This window comes from Squalius cephalus (genome assembly GCF_949319135.1).
Source record: "Squalius cephalus genome assembly, chromosome: 24".
Taxonomy (NCBI): Eukaryota; Metazoa; Chordata; class Actinopteri; order Cypriniformes; family Leuciscidae; genus Squalius; species Squalius cephalus.
This window is the reverse complement of record NC_137145.1, coordinates 25,056,125-25,076,757: the sequence shown is the minus strand read 5'-3', so window position 1 is coordinate 25,076,757 and position 20,633 is coordinate 25,056,125. Positions and strand designations below refer to the sequence as shown.

Genomic DNA, 20,633 nt, shown 5'->3' with positions numbered 1-20,633 from the left:
AATGAGGAAATAAATGGTAATCTTCTTACGCCGTAAGCTGCCGGTCTGCTTAGACAGATTTTCGGCATGTAATTTAACTTCCTGTCACTTACAGGTGAAGCTTACAAAGAGTTTAACCACACTTGAGAGCAAACGCCACTGCTTATTTATTTGTATTGCATGCAACTGCATCTGTAGGCTATACTGTATATATATATATATATATATATATATATATATATATATATATATATATATATATATGTGTGTGTGTGTGTGTGTTTGTGTCTGTGTGTGTGTTAAAGTACCTTGCATACAACAATCATATCATATAGAAACATTATATCAGTATTACATAATAATAGATTAAAGTTTTGCATGTATGGATTAAGTTTTGCATGTATGGTGTCTAATATGGTGCCCTCTTATAATTTCTTAAACAAAACAAGAATAATACACTCTAAATCCCAAAACATGTTTTGCTGGTCCCAGGAAGATAATCAGTCATTTGTCCTGAACATTGACGTCCAAATACCTCTCACCAAGGCCACATTTAAAAACAAAACAATCTAGAACATGAGCTACAAAAATCACACCCACACTGCCAAACAAAAGCCCAGACAAAACAATCAGCCCAGAGTCACTAAAGGACATGCTGACAGAGCACAACAGATATATATGAAGAGTTCAGATGCAAAAGCCTCTAAGTGCCATCTGAAATTTTCTTCTAGAATGATCATTTTTATCAAGCTCGTATTTTTAAGTTCAATAATTTCACTTAAATGGCAATGCAAATTACCTATTAATTGTCATTTAAGTGAAATGACTGAACTTAAATATACGAGCTTGTTAAAAATGATCATTCTAGAAGAAAATTTCAGATGGCACTTAGAGGCTTTTGCATCTGAACTCTTCATATATATCACCAGTGCTTTATAAAATACTAAAATTCCATCGTCTGTAGGCAGTTCCAGTTTGCCTTGTTTACAATAATCTCTACAGCACTTTTTAGTGGCAATGTAATTGTTCAGTTATCTCATCTGGCCTTATGTCATGTCTGTATGTGACTGCATTTCGGACCAGTGATGACATATAGCCTTTGTAATTACAATGTGTGATGTACTATGGTATTATATTCATTGTGTAATATGTATAGTTTGATTTGAATGGTTTACACCCATTAGAAACAAATGGTTACAAAGAGTTGTGCTTATCAGGCCCAAGGATTTTACTTTGTCAGGGAAATATTAGGGAGTAAATGGGGAAACTCATCCTCTAAGATCAATTATGCCATCAAGTATATCAGATGAATACAGTCTCTTTTATAAGGACTATGATCACCTCAGTTACCCCGTCATGTTGGTCAGTCGCAGTGATAAGCTAAGCCCTGTAGGGCTTAATGCTGTTAAAATGCTCTTCTGTTCTACAAGCTTCTTTAAGGACTTGAACTGACGATGAACTATTAAAACCCCTCTGACATACGCAGACTGATTTGCATGTGTATTTAGGTTAATGATAAACAGAAAACTTTAAAAAGTGTCACTATCAAATACTGCATATATCTAAGTGTATGTACAATGGGTGCCTATATTTATAGTGTTACATTAGGCTACTTGTGTTTAGAACAGGTCTTTCTGATTCTGATCAGTGTGTAATGGACAACGTTGATGTATTTTGCTGTAGTCTGAGAGGATGTACTTAAAGTTTTAGACAAATTAATCCATTTGACAGTTTATAATAGTCATGACTGAAACAGAAAGTCCTACTCTATCAATTAAATTCAATGTGAAATGCTGTAAAAATTGCCCAGTTCTATTAGCAAACAAATGTTTCCCCAACAGATGGCAGCATTTGTTTTCATTTTGCATGCATGGACATTTCAGTTTATAAAATTGCATTTATTTTTCATAATAAAAATATTTTAAGTATAATTTTCATATAGCAGGCATAATTGGCATTTCCTGTAACAACATACAGTAACATTACAATAAAGATGCACTTCAACCACTGACGATATATAGGCTAAATCCAGCTAAGTGGTGCTTAAGAGGGTCTAAACGTGGATCAATAGGCTGTTGGTCCACCAACACTACCTGTTAAGCAGAACTCGCTCTTTTCTTGAGTTGCTAGCAGGGAGAAAAGTGGTGACGATTCCCACTATTTCAACCAACAGCCTGCACCGGACCCCCGGATACCCTACCTACAGCCTGACTTGTGGTATGAGGCCCACCAATATGAATTATTAAACCTCAAATATCTCTGGTGTGACGGTTGAACCCTCGCCAGGCCTGGTGGGCATTAGGTGCATTCACATCTAGAATGATAACTAGTAGATAACTGGCTATAAAGATAACTTTAGCGATAACTATATTAGCGTCCACACCAGTGGACAATATTGTTGTTTATTATAAGTGCGTGCTTGTCTGTCACTTTAAATGCTCAAGCTCTTTAAAGCAGGATGGATTCTGATTGGCTGTCAATGTTTTTATCATTCGTCAGCTAGAAAAAAATCGTTCTGAAAGTGATTCCAACGATATTGTTTCTCTGTGCTGTTATCGTTATAGCTGTGGTGTGGACTGCTGCTATTTTATATGTAGGATGATTTTTAGATCTATATCTTTATCGTTATCATTATAGTTATCGTCCTTGGGGTGAACAGGCTTTCATTCTCGTTTCCATCAGACACTCTCCTCTCACTTATAGGGGTTAGAATTATTCCATTATATACATAGATTATGATCCACAAGAGGTTCACAAAAATCACAAATCACTTCTTGTGCATTTGTGGAACGCAAATTGATCATCAATTTAAACAAAGTGCCCATAGAATACAAAATGAGTCTGTTCCTACCCCAAGTGTAAAGCAAAACGTGATTGGTTGTAGTGAGAATGTGCTACGATTGGTCAGCATGGACCAATATAATGGAATAATGGAACAATTCTAACCCCACACTCGTTCCTCCGTGACTGTTACTTGTGGCCCTGTATGTCTGAGGAGTTCAGTGCTGCCCTGAATATGCAATCTCGAAGTCTCCTCGCCAGCTTCCAATGAGCAAGCTCTCTCTGTTGCCTGTCCCACATCACCCCTGGTCACACAGGGCCGTAGCTATGGCACCCGGGTTGTTGCTGTTGGCTCCCCTCCGGGTGGAGAGTCCCCATATGTCTGAAAAGACTGCCTATACAGCTCTAGAGGCCACTGAAGCGCTATTCTGTCATTAGGGGCTTTCGCACCAGGTAGATATAGAACTTAGTTCAAGGAACAAGACACCAGGGTGGTTCCCAGAGAACTAATGGTTCCTCTAGGGTTGCATTCGCACCGACAGTAGAAACTCTGAAGTGACGTAAGCCGCACTTGTTGTTGTGACTTTTATTTTGACACCGCTGAGAATGCCAGAGCCTGAGCTCACAGTGCGCGCATTCTCCATGTTTATTAGTTTACGATCTATCTAACAGTCCTGTCTAATACGTTATTAGATAGAACTGTTATACATAGAAAGTAGACAGTAATGAAAAGGTATTAGCGTATGCCGTGTGGTTGATGTCCAGTGTCGCAAGCTGAGCAGAAATACATAATCATGTTTGGCTCTGTCCCCCTTTTCTCCTTAGCGTAAAGGTTAAGAGGCCCATCTATCACTGTTTTCCATGTTTGTAGAGTTAGTTTCTGGAGTAAATATATAGGCTATAATCTGTGTGTTTACACAGCCTATTTTTTTAAATGGCAGGTGCTGGTGTTTTGCGTGTGTTCGGCCAATCAGCCGAACACACGCAAGTGTGCTGGTTTAGACCCGACTCTGAAGTAGGAGGTAAATTAGTTCCTCCAAAAGGAGATCCTAGAACTAAAATCGTTCCTAGTTCCTGCGGTGCGAACATGCCAAAATCCGGGAACTTCCGCCAATAGTTCTAGGAACTATGAAAAGGTTCCTCCGGTGCGAAAGCCCCTATTCAGACACTCCAGTCTCCCTGAAGGCATGAGGTCCTCAGTTCATCTTCCAAGTCTGGAAGGCATTCTTCTCCCTCCTAGGTGTGTCAGTCAGCCTCTCTTCTGGCTACCAGTCTCAGACCAACTACCTCATCGACTGGGAGTCTCTCGATCAGGACATCATCCTGGATCCGGTGAAGCAGTCGATTCTCTTCCCTTCCGGAATTCCTGTTCCCCCTCAACGAGGCGTGTCTGCTGACAACACATGTGTAGCAGAGGCATCAAAGCACAGCTGGATGTACGGAAAGTGAAAAAGGCCAAAAGCATTGGTGCAACATTTAAATGTCTTGACACTGCAGCATAATAAAATGGTTCTCACACTCCAGTAATATTTCTGTGAATTGAATTAATCTTGCACATAGTTTTTGCATTATGTCTGAATATATTCAGTTGAATTTTGCCCATACAAATTGCCTTATCTGTCCGTGTTGACGTCCAAACTCAATGCCTCATATTATTGTCTTATTATTATTTATAAAGATTGCAAAACGTCAGAGATGACAGGATTATGATATACAACTTTGTAAACAGTATACAAAATGTATTAACAATATGTTCAATGTCACCAAAATACACATGAGAAAAAGAGTTCCTCATATTATTGTCACAAGGGAAACATATTTTCAGGTGACACCTTCTATGTTCCCTGTATGAAATAAAAATAAATAAATAAATATGAATAAAACCATATATTGCTATTATTACCCTCTTTAATATTTTTCACATGCAAGATGCATGGGTGCAACATGACATTATAATCATAATTAATTAACATACAATTTCAGAGGGCACTAATTAAAGCAATCAATTAATCAAGTTAATAAATGGTGTTATAAATTAGGGAGATGACCACACAACATTGTCGCCTGAATTTCTATTCTTGCTGGCACATTCCAACAATGGATCCCAAAATGTATGAGAAAATCATGAACTATAAAACAAGGCACATGCCCATTTGGCATTAAAAAAAAAAAAAGACCATAAACATGTAATTCGCAGACTTTCCTCCAATTTCCAAATTGATGGTAAGTAATCTGTTCTAAATTATAATTATACAGTGGAGATAACTCTAGATAATTCCACAGACAGGAGTGAGGTGTAGTGATACACCAAGACTTGATACAAACAAAAAGCCCATACTTGTCCATGGACTATAGGCTTCTTATAATTGACTTGTCAGCAACTAGAACATCAAAAATAACCTATCCTGCAATTTCAGTTTAAATTAGCCTATTTCTTTCATTGGGCCTTCAGAACCTCCTTGTAGATTTTGTTTAGATTTTACTAGCAATAAAGCTATTTCAATAGATGGCCAACTTTACTACATCTCCTCAAAAAAAATGGTATGGGTTTGAGAAAATAAGTGGTTGTTGGACAAAAAAAGGCCAACCAAATATTCACAGAATGCCATGCCAGCCCTACGGAGCACACTGTGGAACGGAAGAAACAAAGCTTGCCATTTCAGCGAGGTTCTTCTGGCCTGGACATCGATAAATGGGTAAATACTAAATTATTCCCTTTTAACTTTGCTGTGAAACATACAAATGGATTATGTTTTCTCATGTGGTTATTTCTGAACATCAGGTTTTGCAGTGTGCCCAGTGCCGATTCAGCAGACTGTCCATCAAGCAGGAGCCCAAGTACATCCCAATATGTGTATGTAAGCTTGTCCACAGATGTGCATGGGTTTTGAGAGCGGTATTTCATTAGTTCACAGAATATAAATGTATTTATTGAGCTATTTTAATTTTAAGGTGGATAAGCCTCTGGAACTGCTGGGCATGGACTTGGGAATGGGAAAGTCACCAAAACCAACCAGGGAAAAGAGTACATTTTCGTCCTCGTTGACTATTATACAAAATGAGCCGAGGCATATGCAATTCCAAATAAATCTGCAGCATAAATCTACAGGTTTGGGGCACCAAAGAGAATACTCACTGACCATGGCACTGAGTTTGTAAACCAGGTTTGTAGTTTGTTGAATGAACTAAATTCAGTATGCACGGGAATGTAATGGTCTCACACATTTTTTTTTTTGATTAATGTTAATGTATGTTTTGCAAACAGATCAATGAAGAGCTCTGTGCCTTCCTCAATATTGAGAGAAGCCTCTGTGCCCCATACCATCCACAAACAAACGGGCTCGTGGAAAAACTAAATGGAACCATTCAGAGGTGAACCTTCATTAACGGGTTGCTTTGTGGGAGTGCAATATTCAGGGAAATATTGGTGTCTTTGGTTACTCATAACTTTCAACTCCTTTTGGTTATGACTCTAGAGCCTTGTGCAAACTAGTGGCTACAAGACCAGAAAAATGGGACGAGTACCTAGATGCGGTAATGTTTGGTCTTAGAACCAAGACACAGCTGACAACTAGGTTCTCACCATTCTTCTTAATGTTCGGCATGGAGGCACGATATCCTTGTGAGCTGCCTGAGACGTATGAGGTATGTGATAATTTACATTGTTCCACATAAAGATCATGTAGTATCAATTACAAGTTAGTGAAATAATTTCAATCTTCAATGTTTCTGAAAAGGTAAACAGCACAGAGGAACCTATGATAGCAGAGGAACCGGTGATAGCAGAGGAACCCATATCAAAGGCCATTTCTCTGAAGGAGAAGATGGACAACATTGTAAAAAAAAGAAAAAAAAAAAAAAGAAAAAACAGTACAGGAGACAGAGGGTGGCAAATCAGGCACCATTTTTTTTGTAGGGCAGAAGGTCCTATGAAAAAACATAAGAACCCAGCAGAGGAAAGGGGGCAAGCTTGTGCACTTGAAGCTTGGGACCGTATGAAATTATCCATTTGCATGACAAAAGCACAGATTTAAGGGATGAAAATGGCAAGATATTCCCCAAAATCAACACTGACCATCTCAAACCATTTAAAAGACACACATCCCGGATATCCCATAGAATTACCCAAGAACCACAACATAAAAGAGCACACAAAGAAACGTCATGCCCTTCACTCACACCTGTAGACCTCACCATCACCAAGTCATATGAAAACCAGCCCCCACCATCACCTCCATCCTCACCAATTGACTTATCAATTTGAACAAAGCATTCAACAAAATCTACTAGATCCTCTCCCCTGTCTCCATTGAACTTTTCAATGAAAATGCCACTTTTCTCTCCTGTGTCCCACACCCCTACAGTGACGACACAGGTACCAGCTGACCCAACAGACGCAGTGCATGGCCATAAGTGTTGATGTAAAGTCAGATCTTCTAATAGATCAATATTAGTGTCACGATACTGCTCCAAGACGCAGACGTGAGATCCAAATGCAGCTTTATTTTAAGGCGTAATGACACTAAAACGAAACTTCACAGTGAGTGAATGAGTGAACATGGAATAAATAGGCTGAAACTAACAAGGTAATGAGATACAGGTGAATGCAATCAGTGATGATGAGTCCGGGCAGTGAGTTCTGGGAAATGTAGTTTGTGAGAGTGACAATAGTCTGGTGTGGAGTGCCCTCTGGTGGCTTTCAAGGGCACTCCAGCTGGTGACCGTTACAATTAGTCTGATTTCTAATTTATTTGTGAGGTGATAGCCAGGTGCAATGCTGTTTTTGGTTATCCTCTGTAGGTATCAAAAGTGCCTGGGCTGGAAACAACAGTTATGTACTGCTGTCCAGAGTGGGACCCTATAAACTATTATACAAAGACCTACAGATCGGCCCTGGAAGGGAGTTGGAGAGTGAGGTACACATTTCATTGATTTTGACAGATAAGCCTTTCATCTGCTATGCTAATATTTTGTATTAATGTTTAATTTTGCAATGTTTATCAAGGTTATAAATGCATATCTTTCCCTGAAAGTGAGAAGCACAATTTGACCTCACCGGGCAAAGCATTCCATATGGACACATTTGCCATGACAGACATGGAAGGGAAATTATGAAAGGCTCAAGGTGTCCTGCAAATTTGATTTATTTAGCATTTTATTACTTGTGCTAATACCCATTTTGTTCAGGACTTTGTGTACATTCGTTTGTGCTGTTGGTACATACTCAAGGCTTTGGTTTGCAAGGTATAGATCAGGGGTCTCCAACCCTGCTCCTGGAGGGCTACTGTCCTGCAGACTTTAGGTCCAACCCTGTTCCAACACACCTGCCTGTAATTATCAAGCAACCCTGAACAGCTTGATTAGCTGGTCCAGGTGTGTTTGATTGGGGTTGGAGCTGAAATCTGCAGGACTGTAGCCCTCCAGGAGCAGGGTTGGAGACACCTGGTATAGATCATAATGGTGTGGGGTTTTTTCTTTTCTTTTTCAGATGGACCCTGTAAACTATGAGGTCATAGTGGGCATTGTAAACGAGGGCCACCACTGGTTCCTAGTTGTAAGTATTTGCGGTATAGAAGTCTCCATTGAGTTTTCCCTTATCCCCTTAATACTGATTTGCAATAATATACCCCTATCGTGTTGTCTGGATATTTTTGTATACCCATCCCAACAACAACAACAACAACAACAACAACAACAACAACAAAAACAAAAACATTCTGCTTGACTCAATGGGAGACATCAAGAAGAAAAGGTGTTTGGAGACAACAAGGTATTTTTTATGCACCACAATCATGTGTATTATTGTGTAATATACTGTATGCTTGAAAGAGAACCGTACCATCTTGTTTGTAGAGCCCTGATGGTAGCAAAGGGTGTTTCAGTTTCAAACTGGGTGTGTGAAAGCTTGCCTAACCCACTTCAGAGGGATGCTATATCATGTGGTGTGTTCGCTTTGAAGGTGTGTGATTATAGCTTGGTAGCAAATATTAAATGTTCATTAAAATGGGATGATACTTTAGTTCATTTTTCTTGTTACTTCCTCAGTTTGCTGAACACATTCTGTCCTATGGTAACGCGGCAACTACACATTGTAGGCTTAGTATAATTGCGTAAAGGGGAACAGGAATTTCGGAAGGGAACAGAATCGACTCCTGCCTTACTTACTCCACACGGATAATGATATCAATTACTGAATTAAAATTAATTTTGATATTTGTCTTATCAAAAATATCAGGGTGATCCAACTGTCCGGATATCACCTGAAAAAAACAACAACAAAAAAACGAAAAAAAAAAAAAAGTCATGTCATTTTAATTAATTAATATTTTATCTAATTTTATTATTGCAAGACTGGTCAGCCAAGACAGGGAATTCGTTGTAGTTCCTGAAAAGTGGATTCTGTTAAATAAAATAACTTAGAGCTTTACCATTGCAGATCTTTTTTATGCTCAAACAGCAACACACTTGTTGAAAAAGTGGGAAAGCAATATAGGACCCCTTTAAACAAATACCGGTATCTACATTTTCTTCACAAAACGACATACTTTGAGGGCATGCTATAGTCGAATTGGAAAGCATCATGTTTAGCCTAGGTCATCCTCAGTCGTGTTGGTATCATTCCCCGGTCGACTCGCGATTTAATTCAAAGGAACCGATTCGGTGATTCGCGATCATGAATCAAATATCACTAAAAGAACAAACAGTCCGTCCGTCAGACCGGTGAGCTGAATGAAATGAGGTGAGGAAACGGCATGTGTTAATATACACTATGTCTGGTGTTTTTGTGTTATTCGCAGCTATGTAAAAGCAGTATTTGTTTAGGTTTTTATGTGCATGTAATGTTGGCTAATAAATGTAGTGACTTGCTTTGAGCAGTGGATTAGCTGATGAGCTAGTTAGCAGCAAAGCTAATGCTATATATAAAAAATAAATAAAAAAATAACCAAGCTTGGCAAATATATCCTATCGCAATACTGATATAGTTATCAATTTAAATGTAAAAGCACCACTGTAGTGCAGTTTTGCGAGACTTAAAAAAACATAATGTTACATATTTCGGCAACCTTCATGTACTTTTAATGCAATGATATCTATAACGTTACTTATTGATTCTTTTTTTAGCGATATATTATATATATGTATATATATACACACACACACATACATAGACATTACTTAACATGCATACATATGTGTTTAGATGTGTGTGTGTTTATAAATCTGCTATTAATATTCTTACAAATGTTTGATCCGTTCATGCCTTTATTGATGATGTTGTCATGAAAAGATCATGTGGTCATGATTCACAGTTTAATGGAGGATATAAACAGTCCTGGACAATCTGTTGATGGTGACAGTTTGTCTATTGGAAAATAATTTGTGATGTGTTATTAATATGAGATGACTTAAATTTAAAACAGCAATTGAGAGGAAAAACTGAAAGCGTACTGACACTGTTAAACTCTCATCTGCCCTTAGTCAAGTCAGAACTTTTAGAGCATCATAACTATTAGCCTAAGCACCATCTCATTAGCAAGGGTGCTTTAATTTGTGTGTGCTTGTGTCTTCCAGCAGATCAGGTTTCTGACCCCTCCATGGAAGAGGCCAGCGATGAGGGGTTTTTACTCAAAGCTGGATACCTCATCTTTGGGCATGTCTGTGCCTCTGAACCTGGCCGTGGAGACTGAGAAAGCTCAGGCCCTGCTCCAGACCTTCAGCACTGCCTCTCTGTTAGCCAGCGCAGGCCTGGGCGCTTTCTGCTTCCTCGTCGACCCCTTTCTGACGCTCCCCTTCATCCAACACCATCTGTGGCTCAGGGCTGTCCTTGATAACGCCGTCCATGGCATCATTGGACTCTGGTCCTGGGCCATCGTGATTGGGTTGAGGAAGAAAAGTGACTTCTATGAAGTCGTCTTGGCTGGGTTTCTGGCCTCTATCATTGACCTGGACCACTTCTACATGGCTGGATCGTTGTCGCTCAAAGTGAGACCTATTTGTGTCTTTTATTAGCATCTGAAACATATTTTTTTTCACTTGTACTGAAACAGTAATTACTTAGGTACGCTGATTCCTAAATATTTAGTTAGGAGCGTGTGTAGGTAAGTCCTTCATTTTTAAAAAAAAAATAAATTTAAGTCTTAAATATCTTAAATGGTACAACGTCTTCATAATCATTATACAATGTCTTAAGTTTGGGGATGGGCAAACATGAATCACGATACAGTCTAATGCGATTATTAAACTTCAAAAGACTATGATTTCATTAAATAAATATGAGCGCTGCACGTCTCAGAGTAAACGCTTGTACATTTCTCTTTGTATCCCTTTATTAAGGAAAACACATTCATTGATACATTTTTATTGTGCCACTAAAGTTTTCTTTTAATCCGTTCCTTAATATATCATTTTAGGAGCATGTTATCCCTGGGGGGAAAAAACAAACAAAAATTAAGTGTCAAGCCCTGTTATTAATAATATCATAATCATAATTGGAATGAACAATTCTTCTAGCAAGCAAAATAATGTATTATCCTGACCATAATCTGTATAAGGTTTGCCTAGAAACATAGCAGCTTTGTTCATTAATATAAACATTTGTTTTATTAATTTTAGAGTCTCTTTATGCAGAAAAGTTGGTACAGAAGCATTTCTGTAGTGGCCTTTAGGTGTCTTTGCATAGACTGTTTAATGCTGCTCGAAGGAGCCATACACAGTTACATTACAACTATTTGCTTTGATACTATGGGCTGAAGTGGGTCAGTGCAGGGATGATTTACTTCTGGCTTTTGTGGCATTTTGTCTTTACACTGAATTTTGAGCAGACATAGAGCAGCCTTAAAGGGTTAGTTCACCCAAAAATTAAAAGTCCGTCATTAATTACTCCTCACGTCATTCCAAACCCGGAAGACTTTCGTTCATCTTCGGAACACAAGGAAGATCTTTTTGATGAAATCTGAAAGATTTCTGTCCCTACATTGAAAGATACACTACTGCCAAAAGCTACACTAAGTTCATAAAGTGAGCGTAAAACTAATCCATAGGAATTGAGCGGTTTAGTCCAAATTTTCTGAAGGGACACGATCGCTTTACATGATGAACAGATTGAATTTGGGCTTTTATTCACATATAAACATTCATCAACTCACAGATCAGTTCTGGTAAACGGAAGCTCAAGCATGTTTGCTAGACGTGCAAGAACCAATGAGGTTTGAGCTTCTGCAAGAACCAATGAGGTTTGAGCTTCTGCAAGAACCAATGAGGTTCATTCTTGTGTTGCGCAGCACGTTTGAGCTTTAGCAAGAACTATTGAAGTTCATTCTCGTGTTACGTAGGGTTGGGTATCGTTTGGGCTTTATACGATACTGGTGCCAAATCGATACTTTTAAAACAGTAACGTGCCTGAACCGATACTTAAAAAAAAAAAATGAAAGAACGGCTTTTTTTATTGAAAATAGATTACTTAAATTGAACAATATATTAAGAGTTTAAAGTATACTTAAATCTATAGATATAAGTAAATACAAAGCAACAAATTTACAATAAAAACTCAGCTAACACACCTAACCCAGCTGCAATAACTTAACACTACATACGTTACAGTACTAAAAACAGCAAAAAAGTCGGTGTTCTTGGTAGCTTCAAAATTCAGCAATTCTTTCGCAGAAATATCACCAGATTTGGCTTTCTCTGGCAAAATACAACGCCTCTCCTGACTTATTGCATGTCCTGCACAGGAGAAAACCCTTTCAGATGGTGTCGATGAGGCCTGTACACATGTGTTTGAAAGTGCAGACAATCTGGGGAGGCTGTCCCGCTTCCCCACCTCCAGGCTACAGGGTCTTGTCCTGATGGGATTGAAGACAGACTTGTGTAGATCTCAATCTCTTTCTGGACCTGTTCAGCCAAGGAGAGGGCACCACTTTTAGTGGTCGTTGCCTGAAGTAGCTCTCGGTCCTCATCCCAAAACGGCAAAATGTTGTTGATTTTAAATAGCCTATTACAAGATTATGAACATACATGTTCCTCTGCCTTGTCCTCCTCATGGCCATCCAATCCTTCCTCCTCAATATACTGAAGGCTCTCCATTGTAAGCTGTAGAAACAATATTGCACACATAAATAACAGTACTTCATAATAGAAACTGTAACATGGCACACATGGGAAACAATCTACTTTTGAATTACAATCTACTGAAGATGTTTGAAACAAACAACTTTTTGAGATTTCTAAGGCTACTCTACTTGCTGAGAAGTTGCCTCTTCTCCCGCAGGACGGTCTTAGCCATGGAGGACCTCTTCAGCCACACCACGATAGCTCGAGGTCTGGCACACCACTTTGTAATGGCACTGATGCTGTAAACCTTCTGGGCCGCCAGGTTATGGGATGGGCAAAGCACTCAACCTTTAAAAGCTTCACAGTCTTCAGTGCAACATCCATATTGCTGGCGCTGTCTACTGTAGCAGCTGCAACACTTGTGTTTATCTGGAATTTCTCTAGAATGCACTTTATCTCGTCTTCCACCATGAGGCCTATCTGTGACTCATACACAGCTGTGTTGTCTGCTGAATGTGGCCATCACTGGTGTAGTGCACCGTAACTGTTAAATAGTGGTCCTGTGCCACTTGAAGCAAGAACCAATGAGGTTCATTCTCGTGTTACGCTGCACGTTTGAGCTTCAGCAAGAACCAATGAGGTTTGTTCTCGCGCGTTTTGTTTGTTTGCTGATCAATGATTAAATGTGAATAAAAGCCTTAATTAAATCTGTTCATCATATAAAGCGATCAAGTCTCTTCAGAAAATTTGGACTACACCGCTCAATTCATATGGATTCATTTTAGATGTCTTTATGAAACTTTTTGAAGTTAAAGTGGTAGTTGCGTAGCTGTCAATGGAGGGACAGAAAGCTCTCAGATTTTATCAAAAAGATCTTCATTTGTTTTCCAAAAATGAACGAAAGTCTTGAGGGTTTGGAACGACATGAAGGTGAGCAATTAATGACAAATTTGATTTTTGGGTGAACTAACCCTTTAACTCCGTGGTGTAAATATGACTTTAGACGTTTTTGACTTAACACCCCCTCGTTGTCCAATACAATATTTGAAATTTCAGGTTACATCTTACTTTTTTTTTTTTTTTAGCATTTTAATTTTTAGATTTTCTTTTAAATATAGATATATTAATATATTTAAAGATGATTAAGTTTCCACTGAGTTAAAAAATAATTAAATTTCAGTTTTTAAATAAATGTGCATCTGGATTTGACCAATTTAATCACTTTTGCTCACGGGATGAAATAATCATGGTTGATGACTCAAATTACCGCATTTCTACAGTGACACTTTTGCTACATTTTCACTGCAAGTGCTGCAATTTAAACCCAAACACGGGCCTTTATCCTGATCCAAAGTTTGTGCTGTTCCCCTCCACCAGGCTGCTGTGAATCTGCCGCACAGGCCTCCTCTGCACTGCTCCAGCCTGATCCCAGCGCTGTGCGTGTCTCTGCGCCTCCTCATGTGGGCCTGTCGGCTCAAGGACTCCTGGTGCTCCCTGCCCTGGATGCTGTTCATCTCGCTGACGTCACACCACATCCGCGACGGCGTTCGCCACGGCCTCTGGGTGTTTCCGTTCGGCAACACGGCGCCCATCCCCTACTGGCTGTACGTCACCATCACAGCCACCCTCCCTCACCTGTGCTCTGTGCTCATGTATCTGACCGGCACGAGAGACATGATCTCCACCAAACACGGAGTCGCCATAGACGTCTGATACACTGTCTTAATTGATGTTTGTTTGTCTATTTATGTTTCCCAGCACAAACATGGCACTGGAAATATTTCCATCAGCTGTTCTCTGCAATTATTGCCATTCCAACACTTTTTGTCCTTTTTCCTTCAGAGATTTCCAGTCTGTTTGATACTTTAACTACTGTAGTTGTTCAGGTATGAGTGTGAAATCAGGTTGCATTGACTGTGAAGACTGTGAATATTTTAATATGTATGGTGAGGTTTAGCGGTGGGCGAAGTTAAATTCTAGGTCTATTTTGCAGCAGTTTTAGTACAATATTTCCTAAAAAAAAAAATCAATCTCAGAGCAAATAGAGAAGTGACATTAAGAATTTTTGCAGGTTTTTGACCAATTAATAAGATAATGTCAGTTTATGTATATACACACAGTAGTCAACATTTGAAGTGGATCAAAACCTTTCCCCAAAGTTATACATGAATTTTGAACAATGCCCATTCTTGTCTTAGGACAACTTTGATGAACTCTTTTGATCCACTTTAAATGTTGAGTACTGGTACTCCTGATATTTTTTTTTCGTATAAAAGATGGTCAAAAGGCTTCAAATTACAGACTATTTTGAAAGGATTATTTCTATGTTTGCTCTACATTTTTTCTGATCTGGATCCAGATTCTCATAGTTATAGTAGTAGATAATATTTAAAGTAGTTGATATTTAATGTTGGTTAATATTTAATAATGAATTAATTTTAGCCAATATAACAATAGTAATACAACATTTACCCACATACTGTATATTAAGACGCCACACAAAGGCTTCAGTGAGTGATTTGAGTGATAATGCAAACAAATTGCTGATTTATAGTTTTGAATCAATTTTGGCAAAAAAAAAAAAAAAAAAAAAAGGCCCATTAAAGTCGCTTTCAGAACGAGCAGCTTTCTGTTGGACAATTTGGCAAATCCGTATGACTAACTTGAACACTTTGGGAAATCTTTCAGCCTCGTGCAATTCCCAATCACTTGGATTTCTATTACTGGTCATTAATGCCCCTGTTTCTACTAAGATTTAAAGTTGTAATGTTATTAATGCTAATGAGAAAATGAAGGATTGCGAAGTGACTTAAACTTAATGGCTAAATAAAAAGTGCTTTTAAATCTAGTGCATTTAATTAACATTAGTAGCAGAATCATTGTGAATATTCGATATTGTCGCCCAGCCCTAGTATAGATGGTCGGGAAACACCCTTACAAACCTTATTTGAAAGCTTCAGCATTGTGTTGTTCATATTTAGCTTAGACTTGTCTATTCAAATAATCCCATTTTATTGCACTGATTTTCCAAAGGAACCACAGGCACAAGGCTGTGTTCACACTCGACTCATGATGTGTCATGCGTCCAGGAATAGGCACTGGGAATGGATGTGTTGATGGTCTTAGTGTTTGTGCGAGGTGATTGTGTGTTGTGTATTTGCAGTTGAAGGTCACTGTAGGCGTACTTGAAGGACGTGTTTCTCTCTGTAGTGATAGAAAAACACTGCTAACATGGAAAACTCCTTAAAGGAACACTCCACTATTTTTTGAAATAGGGCTTATTTCACCGTCTTTCCTACATTTAGATAGGTGGGCAAATGCATTTTTGTCTCAGTGCATGCATTGTTTTAGTCTGGCAGGGTCACCGCTAGCTTAGCTTAGCATAATGAAGGGAATCCTTTGTTGCCAGCTAGCATGTCCTGAATAAAAGTGATAAAAAATGTTTTTTTACTTGTGGCCTGCGTATTCACGAGTACAAATAGCAATGCAGATTAAGACTAGGTGATTTCCTAGGCAGATATTGACTTGTATATGGGCTATATTGGGGCGAAGCACTGCTACTTGGGCGCGGAGATATTGCCACCTGGAATCCCCATAGGGGAATCCCCCAACTGTCTCATACCAGCATGACCTGCACCAAGTATACAGTATATGAGAAATATAGCTAGCCCTCAGTCATTTCATTTCACAGGTAACGATAACAGCTTTTTCCTTTTTTTTTTTTTCAGTTTGGTTGTTCAAGTTAAACAGGTTGAACTCAGCATGAGGTTATACTAGAAGAGGCAATTTGAACTATAGTCTATATACAGCAGCTCAGCATCTATCTTACAACCGAATAAAGACACAGATTCATGTAAGGAAGAGTGATAAAAGACAACATACATGTGCACTTTGTTCTGTCTGTGCTTTGAAAATGGATGGGACGGCCGTATCCTTCAGGCGTAGTACCGTCTTTCTGTGTCCATATAGCATTTTTTCAAAGTAGTCCTCCGGAGCAAAATGCTCTTCGCAAACACGATACCGTTTAATTTTGTAGAGAGGTGTTGAAGTACAGATATCCAGAGCTGCTAGCCATTGATTTCTCAGTTACACATTCGATGGAATTCTGTGAAACATTACATTCGTATATGACCTTTTACTATTCATGTAATTACCATATTTGCTGTAGCTGTTACTTCTCAAACTAAACACAGTCCAAAAGCGAAGATATTTGGTGCAGGTCACGCTGGTATGTTGAGGAAAGTTGGGGGATTCCAGGTAGTGTGTGATATCTCTGCGCCCAAGTAGCAGTGCTTAGCCTGTGCTTCGCCCCAATATAGTCCCAAGTCAATATCTGCCTAGGAAATCACCTAGTGTTAATCTGCATTGCTATTTGTACTCGTTGTGAATACGCAGGCCACAAGAAGTAATTAGGTTTTTTATTTAATTGAATCTTTATCACTTTTATTCAGGACATGCTAGTTGGTAACAAAGGATTCCATTCATTATGCTAAGCTAAGCTAGCGGTGACCCTGCCAAACTAAAACAATGCATGCACTGAGACAAAAATGCATTTGCCCACCTATCTAAATGTAGGAAAGACAGTGAATAAGCCCTATTTAAAAAAACAGTGGAGGTTTCCTTTAAGGAATCGGATAACCTTTTAAAACAGCACAGAAATACTTTCTGTTGTTACTGAAGATAATTGCTGCCTTTTTAGCCACAGGCTTTGGAATAACTGTAAATACTTGCCAGCTTGGGTTTTATTCCCGAACCACTTGGAACTTTTAAACTATTAAATTAGAACGGATATTAACCGTCTTTGTATACGAACTGCAATTCTGCTTCTTGGCTATTAATCCAGCTCCACTGGTTCATTTTGTTTTTATTCAGTTGTTGTTTTAATACTTCAAAATTGATGTGAAGTGCAAACATGTTCCTGAAAGCTTCAGATCTTGGACTAAATGCTCACCTCTGCTTTTTTCCAGGTCAAATTATAAACCGGACGTTGTTCAATATTAGCGTTTACAGTACAGTGCATTGTGTATGAATAATTTGTATTTATTTATTTTTTGGTAAACTTTGTTCTTAATATGTTCAATAGCGTACTGGGGTTATGTTGTGCCCAAAAATATTGAATCAATAATTTAATCTTCGCTGTCACATTGTTGTCTACATTCACTGCACCCATTTCAAACAATTAATTTCCAATAAATGGACACAGTTTGTGTTTGTCTGCTAAACTAATTCTCATCATCACACATCAAGATGTTACGTATTTTAAGATTTTGAAAATGTCCGTTGATTTAAATGGATCAGGAGACGCATTTATTATCGTTGTCAAATCAGGTGATTGGCTTTGAGTTACAGCAGTGTACTGATATGCTTATTTTGATAAGTAGTGATAGTATTGCACATTTATTCATTATGGTATTAAGGGTAACAATGTTTAAATAATATTTTTGGTTTGACTGCTTCAGTTGTCAAGGCCTTTTCAACCCTGCAGAGGGAGCTGTAGACCAACTCCAGACAATGAGTTTTGTTCCTTTTATATTTTAATTTTCTGTTTTTTTTTTTTTTTTACTATGTAAGTGGTGTAAATATTTATTTTATTTATATGCTTCTTTGCACTTGATTGAGATTTGTCAATAATGTGGTGTTGATGCATTGTCAAGAAATTACTGAAAGCATTATTTCTGTCACCAGTCACACTAAAGGTGTGTTTGCACTCTTCTGTTATAATTGGTTTCAGTCTTTATTTGTTGCTTCTGAAGCTTTTGATTTTGAACAGCTATAATGAAGCCTCATTTGATGTGCTTAGAAATGCTGTTGTGTTCTCAGGCATTTGTTTAAATAAATCAAGTCACAGTTAAGTCAAGATAATAGTAGGGTAAGATTGGAAAATGTGCCACACTTAAACACAGTGCGTGTTTACTGGTAAATTGTAACATTTCGAGATGAGTTCAGCATGTACAGGATGGTGATGCATCGTCCAATCTGTTATTAAAGGGATAGTTTATCCAGATTCCAGAGAGAAAAGTGCTGTCTTCATTTACTCACCCCCGTGTACTTCTAAACCTTGTATGGTTTTCCGTGAAACACAAAGATGTTTTCAGTGCTAAACATTCTTCAAAATCTTTTGTGTAGTGTGTGTGATATGTAACAACATGAGGGTGAGTAAATGATGACAGAAGAGAAGTTTAAGTTTTGGATGAACTATCCCTTTAAGGAATGTCATATGACAATAAACTATTAATTCATATTGAGTTATTATATTTAATGAACACTGCGATAGCATCTAAATATGTCCACACTATTATGCTTTTTCAAATATTACCTTTCATGTAGTGTGTAATACCTGTTTGTGAATGTAAAAGGTCTGCGAAGATCAAAGTGCAGGTAAATGGAGTTGTGTCCTAAAAAAAAAAAAAAAAACGATTCTGAATTGCCTGAAAAGAGTCGTCAGTAATTCCAGTCTTACTTCTTGCTCGAATCTATGTAGGTTTGTAACAAATTTGCATAAAGTTTCTTCACTGGTTCCTTACGAACAACTTTTTCTTTGACCGGCCCTCAAGCACTGTAGCTGGGACTGGAAGAGTTTGGTTTGTGTTGTCGACATGTCGACATGTCAACCCATGGATGAGGACTTTCTCGAATTTTCATACCAGTGTGTATCAAACGCTGAGGAAGATCTGGAGCTGAAATTCAGATATAGTAATGAACTTTTGGTTTCCAACACGCGTTGTAAGTGGTAGACCAATCACAACAGACTGGGCCATCTGACCAATCAGAGCAGAGTAGACCAATCACAACAGACTGAGCCATCTGACCAATCAGAGCAGAGTAGACCAATCACAACAGACTGAGCCATCTGACCAATCAGAGCAGAGTAGACCAATCACAACAGACTGGGCCATCTGACCAATCAGAGCAGAGTAGACCAATCACAACAGACTGGGCCATCTGACCAATCAGAGCAGAGTAGACCAATCACAACATACTGGGCCATCTGACCAATCAGAGCAGAGCAAACTGTCGGAAAGGCAGGGTTCAACCCATTTCAGACACTGAAATGATAATGTATATTCTATATGATTGCATATTGTATATATGTTATATGTATAATGTTTAATGTATGTATAAGATAATGTATATTATGAGAAAAAAATATTATTTTCTGACCTAGGTTGCAAAACAAAATTAGGAACCTTTAAAATCTTTAATCTGAACATTAAATTCGGTGACAATTTTATGTTAAAGTACCCCTATCAATAATCACAGCCATTCAATAAATGTGTCAAGAGGAAAAAATAAAGGTCAAATATTTCACTTCAACAGGAGTTTCACATTCCCTCAAACCCCTTTACAAAAAATACTTAGACATTCACTGTTGGTCTTATTTGTATCACACTGGCTTTATTCCAGTGACCAGCAGATAAAACTAAAACGGTACAGCTATTGACATTATTTAAAACACCATAATCAAGGTCTTAATATGCAGCATAAATGATTCAGAAGAACATGTAAATATTAGGACTATATGATTTAAAGTCAGTATAACATGTAAATCCCAACAGACTACAAATCGCCATACTCAAATATTGGAGGTATATTATTTTACCAAAACCTTGGCCGAGTAACAGCAAGCTAATTTTGCTGTATAAACTCAATGAGCAACTAAATCCCTTGCCTGATTTTCATGATTAAATATTTGTAAATTGGTTGGAAGCGAGTTGCTGAATTTCCCCGTAGAAACAAACTGATCAGTGAAAAGATCTCTCACCGATCCATGACTAAAGTTGTTCTTCACTTAACTTCACGAATAACCCTATGCACCTCCT

The 20,633-nt window shown here is 38.3% G+C and overlaps 1 protein-coding gene across 2 annotated transcripts; it reads left to right on the top strand.

Annotated features, from left to right (window-relative positions):
• Window positions 1–9,419: 9,419 nt before the first annotated feature.
• On the top strand, window positions 9,420–15,653 carry tmem267 (transmembrane protein 267). Of its 2 annotated transcripts, none has more exons than XM_079860535.1 (3): window positions 9,420–9,499; window positions 10,336–10,743; window positions 14,191–15,653. In XM_079860535.1, exons 2-3 carry the CDS (start codon window positions 10,372–10,374, stop codon window positions 14,524–14,526), a joined length of 708 nt encoding a protein of 235 aa, XP_079716661.1. In that variant the 5' UTR covers window positions 9,420–9,499; window positions 10,336–10,371; the 3' UTR covers window positions 14,527–15,653. The 2 variants fall into 2 exon arrangements, with proteins under 2 accessions (XP_079716661.1, XP_079716660.1); XM_079860534.1 differs by having other exon boundaries at window positions 9,428–9,499; window positions 10,333–10,743; window positions 14,191–15,435.
• The last annotated feature ends 4,980 nt before the right edge of the window (window positions 15,654–20,633 follow it).

Excerpts from the sequence above, each read along its gene's own strand:
- tmem267 (XM_079860535.1), top strand. The coding sequence starts at position 10,372 with ATGAGGGGTTTTTACTCAAAGCTGGATACCTCATCTTTGGGCATGTCT. Across the intron at positions 10,744-14,190 it reads CTGGATCGTTGTCGCTCAAA|GCTGCTGTGAATCTGCCGCA; the intron begins GTGAGACCTATT and ends CCCCTCCACCAG.